At 46.6% G+C, this 7500-nt stretch overlaps 1 protein-coding gene across 6 annotated transcripts in view; it reads left to right on the top strand.

Moving 5' to 3' along the window:
• LOC147006970 (nucleolar transcription factor 1-like) overlaps positions 1 to 7439 on the top strand; it is a 17557-nt gene extending 10118 nt beyond the window's left edge. For 2 of the 6 annotated variants that reach the window (XM_085867702.1, XM_085867705.1), the window contains 5 exons: positions 1914 to 2090; positions 2512 to 2631; positions 4621 to 4782; positions 6414 to 6587; positions 7031 to 7431. In XM_085867702.1, the coding sequence (XP_085723828.1) occupies positions 1914 to 2090; positions 2512 to 2631; positions 4621 to 4782; positions 6414 to 6587; positions 7031 to 7285 (888 nt within the window). In that variant the 3' untranslated portion in view covers positions 7286 to 7431. Of the gene's footprint in view, positions 1 to 1913; positions 2091 to 2511; positions 2632 to 4620; positions 4783 to 6413; positions 6588 to 7030 lie in introns of all 6 variants that reach the window. The other 4 variants (XM_085867706.1, XM_085867703.1, XM_085867704.1 and 1 more) reach the window with 4 other exon arrangements.
• Positions 7440 to 7500: the final 61 nt, after the last annotated feature.

The following is a 7500-nucleotide window of genomic DNA, read 5'->3' as shown; positions in this document are numbered from 1 at the left end:
TTGTACATTTTGTGTAGAGCCGTGATCAGAGTGGTGGAGAGGCGAGAGCGGGGAGTGAGCGCACGCTGAGGAGGATGACACGACCCTTGTATTGGTGTTGAGTCGATTTGGCTCGCGTGGTGAAGCAAGACGCTCGGCTTTGGCTCTTGGTTGAGTCGTGAGAAACGGACCCCGAGCCTCCTGCTTGTCATAAGCAGCTGCACTGGGGCTCTGAGCCTTGGTGTTGAGTGAGCACAAGAATACTCGAAAGGAGGGTTTTTATTTTTATTTTGTGTTCCCTTTGTCTGTATTTAAGGATTTATTCACTTTATTATTATTATCATTCCCTTTTGAATTATTGTCCTTTGTAAATATTTGTTTATGTTCATTAAATGCGTTCATTTTAAGAAACTGTGTTCGTGCGTTCGTCGTGGGGTTCGAGGATAAACCCTCTGTGCATCAGTTTCATTCCCCGTGCTCCTCTGCTTCGCCGCCATTGCGCCCCATGCCCTGAGAGCACGTGTTAAAATCTCCGAGGATCAACGTGTTCCCCTCCCATTAATAAGGAACCGCTCGGCCGTCCCGGGGGCTGTAGCCCATGTTGATCTCATGTAAAGCGTTCGATTCAGTGAATCAGGATTCCCTCTGGAGGATTCTTGGTCTTTGTGGGGTGCCACCAAAACTGATCGATCTGATGTCTGAACTCTACTCTGGTGCTGAGAGTGCTGTGAGATGCGGTGACACCATCTCTGACTTATTTCCAGTTGTTACTGGAGAAAATCAGGGGTGTGTACTGGCCCCCACACTTTTCAGCACTTGTATGAACTGGATTCTGGGGAGGATGTCTGAGAGATCTAGCTGCGGTGCATCGTTTGGGAATGTCAAAATCTCTGACCTTGATTTCGCAGATGATGCAGTCATATTTGCGGAGACTCTAGATATCCTTTTGAGGGCCATCGAGGTGCTGAATGAGGAGTCGGAGCCACTGGGATTACAGGTTTCCTGGGTCAAAACTAAGATCCAGGCTTTCAATGCCATCTTGGATGGTGCCATCTTGTCTGTACTTGCTTGTGGTGAGGAAGTTGAGGTCACGGAGAGATTCACTTACCTTGGCAGTGATATTGATGTCTCTGCTGTTATGTGTCGGGCCTGGGGAGTCATGGATTCACTGGATCATGGGGTGTGGTGCTGCCGGTACCTGTGCGGGAGGACGGAAGTCCGAGTCTTCAGGTCATATTTACTTCCAGTCTTGCTCTACGGATGTGAGACTTGGACTCTGGCCAGGAATCTGAGACGGAGACTTAATTCCTTTGGTACCAGGTCTCTTCGGAGAATCCTGAGCGATCGCTGGTCGGACTTTGTGTCCAACGAGCGGTTGCTGAAAGAGACTCAGATGAGATTTGTTACCTGCATCGTCCATGAGCCTCAGCTGGGGCTGTATGGACACGTGGCTCGTTTTACTGATGTTGATCCTGCGAACCAGATTCTCTCAGCGAGGAACCCTCCTGAGTGGAGGAAGCCAATGGTTCTGACCACGTGCCTCGTGGTTGCAGCACTTTGATCAGAATCTCAAGGAGATGGAGATGGGCCAGGCATCTGCCTGGGTGATGGCCAGACGGAGGCCCCTGGAATTTCTGCGGAAAGTGGACGCAGCGATGCTCGACTCCGGTGCATGCTCCCATACCTGACCTGACTTAACCTTTCCACCTTTCCACATTTTCAGGCCTTCGTTTTTTGAACCATTTATCACTTAAATTTGGAATCAGTGACCTTTCATTGAATAAATCCCTCGATATATATTTTTAAAATACTTTTTTTTGTGGATCATCACCACGCAGCTATTGTTTCGCTGCAGCCTGGATGGTGTGTGAAAATTGTATCATTTGCTGGGATGTTGAACTAAATTGTTGTCCCCTCCATGACCTGCCTTGCAGGAAAGGTACAAGAAGATTGAAACATCCTTGAAGGCTTACTGTGAACAAAAGGCTCAAGCTTTGCTGAAAGAGTGCAAGGAGACTGTCATGAGAAAACGCAAAACACCTGGGACACCGAGGACACCTGAGCAGGTGTTCCAGCAGAACCAACTCGAGATTGACATCAAACGTCTCAAGGTATATCTGCCACACGAGAACATTTCCTCTGCTTTACCGCCTCGCCAACCAGGAGGTGGGTTTGCGGTCGGGCGTAACAATAAACCAAAACATGGCCCTTCCGAACCGATGAATGCATCAAGGCGTTAAACGTCATGAGCCCTTGTGTACCGCTTCACTTCCTGCCTGCATAGCTTCAGCAGCGCACACTCGAGGGTGTTTTAAAGAACGAGAGTTTATGGTCACGAGTAAGGGATCGTGGAGTCGTCGTCCATGGTTTCACCCTTGTTTGAGATCTCTTTTCTCCTTCTTCTGTTCCTTTTGTTACGTCACGTCCTGATCCATTCTGTGCTCTTCCACGAGCCTTGACGATGTGCAGAAAAAATCCACAATATTTGTTGCATTTTTTTGATACTAACCCATTTTCAATTCCCACTTAAAGTTGGAAGAGGATGATGACAACGATGATCATGAAGATACCGATTATGATCATGATGAGGATTATTCTTCTGTTGGTGATGATACTCTGGATTCTTCTGATTCTTGTACTTCTGACAGTGGGGTGAGTGCTGCAAATAGGTATGATGTATTACTGGACCGTACCTTTTATACCTATCAACCCTCCAAATCCCTTTATACCCTCCAAACTCCTGAGGTCCTTTTTAGACTTTTTAAGACCGTTTCGACCATTTGGACCACTTCAGACACTTAGACCTTTAGATTTTCAGAACTATTTCGACCACTTTGACCCTCAGACACTTTTTAGACATTTTATAATCTGCAGCCTGACTGAGTGCTGTTCTTCCCTCTGGGCTGGTGCTCCCGCCTCTCACCTTTCTCAGCTTCACACTGTGGAAACCAAGGGATTTAGGAACATTGGTATCTCCCGCAGTGAGGCTGAGTCATTGGGCCTCTCACTCTCTCTCTCTCTCTCACCACAGGCAGGTCAGTGGTCTTTCTGTCTTCTACCGTCTCCTTATCCCCGCCCCATATTTCCGCAGGATGCTCAAGGTCCACCAGCAACCCCCTACTGGTAAAACTTCAAAAATCCCTGCTCACCTTCACTCTCTCATGCCTCTTTTTTCTCGCCTTTGGAATAAAGTCCCACACTGTCTTCAATCCCATTCTTCCCTCCAGACCTTCAAAACAGTTGTTCACCACCACCTCTTGTTATCCCCCATCCAAAACCTCGATCGTTTTTACCCCCATTAATCCACCCCAAACCCACCTCCTTCAAATTCCCTGCTTTCCTTTCTGAAATTTCCCTGTCGTGTAAGGTCCTGAAAGTCCCTGTAATGTCCACCTTGTATACCACGTCTTCCCCGACCCATCCCTCTCCCTTCCACAGATCTCCGAATGTCTCTGTTCCCCACTGTTTTGGCATTCCCTCTCCCACCCCTCTTGTCCCCTGCCTCCTTTTGTTGTGCGTTGTGTGTTTGCTCTCATACGAGCCTCGACAATGTGCACAAAATAAATAAATAAATAACCCTTCAGGCAATTCTGACCGTTTTGTTGCTTCAATTACATCCTTTGGACCCCTTAGATCTTTTCAGACCCTTTGGACACTGAAACCCCTTTCGACCTTTGAACTTTTCCACCTTTTCAAAGGCCTTTGCCCTTGAGAACATTTAGAACTTTCATTTTCAATCAATGAACTTTCATTCTTCTTCTTGCATATGGCAGCTTGTCTGCCAGGTAGCTTTCATTTTGTTGGGGGCATGACTATGCCTCTGATACTGTGCCTCCTACACCAGTACACAGGTACTCATTTCAACAACTTCAAAAGGGTTACAAGCTGAGTCAACCCTCAACTGGTGTTAATTGAATGGCGAACGGGGCTCAAACTCAAGACCTTAAGACCCTAAGCCACCCATCCTAACCATGAAGCCAACACCAGGCTCACCTTCTATTGAGCAAATAATTCCATAGAAGTTTTTAAAATACTTTTTCTTTGTACTTCATTACCATAGTTATTTATGTATTTGTACAGCTATTGTTTCGCTGCTGTAAACTGCAACCTGGATGTTGTGTGAAAATTGTATCATTGTTGAAGGATGTTGAACTAAACTGTTGACCTCCATGACCTGCTTTTTTGACACACTTCGGGTCACGCGATCGGCATGACCTCCGCAATCTGACATCCCTATCCTGGCTGAATGTTGTTTCCCAAATTTGGAGAATACGATTTTTACATGAACTTTCTAAGTCCACCATTTTTGACCTTCTTAAAGTCACGTGACCACAACAAGATTTGCAATCCCTGTTGCCAGTCAGTGGAGGACGAACGTTGCTGCGAAATTTCAGGCGGATCGGCGCAGCGGTTTGGCTGGAGAAGTGGAAATAGGAGACGGACATACGGACGGTGCACGATGACAACACCTCATCTGGAATTCCAATTCCCAGAAAGTTAAAAAAATCCCGCGTTCTGAGGGGACATCATTGATGAAGTGTCTTGTGGAACAATGTTATTGTTGTCGTGTTGACATCTTGTCTTGCTTTCACTGCTTTATCTCATGCAGTCACCTGAGACGACTGAATACCTGCACCACAGGTCGTGGCAGCGGCAGAGCGGCCTCAGAGGCCAATTTCGGCCATGTTTCCTTTCTTTGAAGAGAAGAAAAAGGAGCTTCGTCAGAAACATCCGGACATGCCTGAGCGGGAACTGACGCGACTGGTTACGTGCTTGTGGGAAGAGCTTTCGGAAGAAAACAAGGTGATCTGTGTATTGTGTTGTTCACTTTCATTGTTAACGAGCAAATACCGCCCGTCGCTTCGTTGACAGGGATACTAAAGGGGGAGAGAGAAAAAGAGGGGGGAAGAGGAGGGAGGGGTGGGGGAGAGAGAGCAGGGTGAGTGAAGAGGTGGAGGGGAAAGGAGAGAGGGAGGGGGAGCGAAGAGGGGTGGTGGAAGGGAACCATTTGCTCGGGATTGACAGAGCACGAACCACTCGCTCAGGGTGACGGAGGACGAACCACTCACTCAGGGTGATGGAGCATGAACCACTTACTCAGGGTGACGGAAGACGAACCACTCGCTCAGGGTGACAGAGGACGACACAATCGCTCAGGGTGACGGAGGACGAACCATTTGCTGAGGGTGACGGAGCACAAGCCACTCGCTCAGGGTGACGGAGCACAAGCCACTCGATTTGGGTGACGGAGGATGAACCACTCGCTCAGGGTGATGGAGTGCCAACCATTCGTTCAGGGTGACGGAGGACGAACCACTTGCTTAGAATGATGTGGCGCGATAGCTCTATCGCCAATGGGCGCTCGGCAAGTGGCTGAAGCACTCCAATTCAATGGTTGATAAGGAACCGTTAGCATCGCATAACACAGCCGACTGCACACCATAAAGGATCACTTTCAATTTAAAGCCGGTGTTCACCGCGCACGCAGGAGGTTATGAAATAAAATGAATCTATAAATCCGCCATGTTGCCTGCTCGTCTTTTCACGCGTCACGTGGTACATCGGTTCAGGGTTCGTGCAAACGTTATAACTTTTTTTGAAACGTGTTTTTTAACCAGATTTGCTTTTATTCCCTGCAGAGCACCTCGCGAAACCTCCAAAAATATAGACACAGATCTGGCAGATGCTATGGACACGCAGTCCCTCGAGGGACAGGGCACGACGTCTGGCAGTGAATGCATTAAATCAGAGAGCTCAACGAAGTTGGTTAATTTTGGCACGTTCCTAAATTTTTTGTTCACTCAATATAATTCTCCAAAGAGTAGAAAAAGATCAGTTTAATGCTTTGGAAATTTCACATTTTCTTTTATATGTATGGACAAGAAGGCAACATAGCCTTGCTTTCCTAAAACAAATAGGTGTATCGGCTTCGTTATAAGACTCGTTATTTATTTAAATTATCAGACTTCAAACTTCGGTTGTGAAAACTAGAGTACTTCCAAACGCGATTTATACAGTGATTCATAGCTCCGATGAACAGGCATTCGGTAACATGGGTGAGGAAAGAGAGAGAAAAAACTTTGTCGTAAAGAAATCGTTGCGGCCTGTTCCAAGTCAAGGCATGGTTGAGCAGGCCAAAAAACATGGCGGCTTCAGACCCTAGTGAGGTTACCTAGGAAGCGCCTTAAGACCCCAGAGAGCGAGGTGCCGAGGATGCGTCTGATGAAGGATATAATTAAATGAGGCCGTTAATTATCCTCAAAACGAGTGTTTTAATTAACCTAAACACCCAATTTACACTCTCGCACTTCCTTGGAGTTTTCTTCGTACGGATGCAAAGTTTCAGGCTCCTAGATTTCATGGTTTGGTGAAAGTTTGATCATTTGCTTGGGATGTTGAACTGAACTGTGTACCCAACATGACCTGCTTTTTAGGAAAGGTTCAATGTTGAAGCATCCTTGAAGGCTTACTGTGAACAAAAGGCTCAAGCTTTGCTGAAAGAGTGCAAGGAGCCTGTCATGAGGAAGGGCCAAACGCCTGAGCCACCGAGGATACCTGAGCAGGTGTTGCAGCAGAACAAACTCGAGATTGACATCAAATATCTCAAGGTATATCTGCCGCACGAGAACATTTCCTCTTCTTTACCGCCTCGCCAACCAGGAGGTGGGTTTGCGGTCGAGCGTAACAATGAACCAAAACATCGCCCTTCCGAACCGATGAATGCATCAAGGCGTTAAACACCATGAACCCAAGTTTACCGCTTCACTTCCTGCCTGGATAGCTTCAGCAGCGCACACTCGAGTGTATTTTAAACACCGAGAGTTTATGGTCACAAGTAAAGGATCGTGGAGTGGTCGTCCATGGTTTCACCCTTGTTGGAGATCTCTTTCCCCCTTCTCCTTCTGTTCCTTTTGTTACATCACGTCCTGATCCATTCTGTGTTGTCGCTCTTCCGTGAATCTTCGCACGATGTGCACAAAAAATCCCCAACATTTATTGCATTGTTTTTATTGTTTTTGGAACTAAACCAATTTCAATTTCCACTTTGAAGGAGGAAGAGGATGATGACTTCGATGATAAGCATACAGATGATGAAGATGAGGATAATGATTCTTTCGATGTTATCGATACCAATGATGATCGTGATGAGGATGATTCTGTTGTTGATGGTGATACTTGGGATTCTTCTGATTCTTCAACTTCTGACAGTGGGGTGAGTGCTGCAAATAGGTATGACGTATTACTGGACCCGTACCTTTTATACCTTCAGACCCTCCAGATCGCTAAAAAAACCCCAAACCCTTGAATACCATTGCAGACTTTTTAAAGACCGTTTGGACACCTTTGACCCCTTTCGAACTTCACATTGTTTCGACCATTGAGAAGGACCTTCAGACTTTCAGACCTTTTCGTACCGTTTCCACAACTTTCACCCTCAAGACACTTTTTCAACGTTTTAAAAACCCTTCAGACATTTCAGATCCTTGGGACCTTCAATTCCATCCTTTGGGGCCCTGAGAT

This window comes from Eptatretus burgeri, unplaced genomic scaffold, assembly GCF_056783735.1.
Source record: "Eptatretus burgeri isolate ZD-2024b unplaced genomic scaffold, Ebu_testis_v1 Ebu_testis_scaffold_935, whole genome shotgun sequence".
NCBI lineage: Eukaryota > Metazoa > Chordata > Myxini > Myxiniformes > Myxinidae > Eptatretus > Eptatretus burgeri.
The sequence above is the reverse complement of the archived record's forward strand: the minus strand, read 5'-3'. Positions and strand labels throughout refer to the sequence as shown.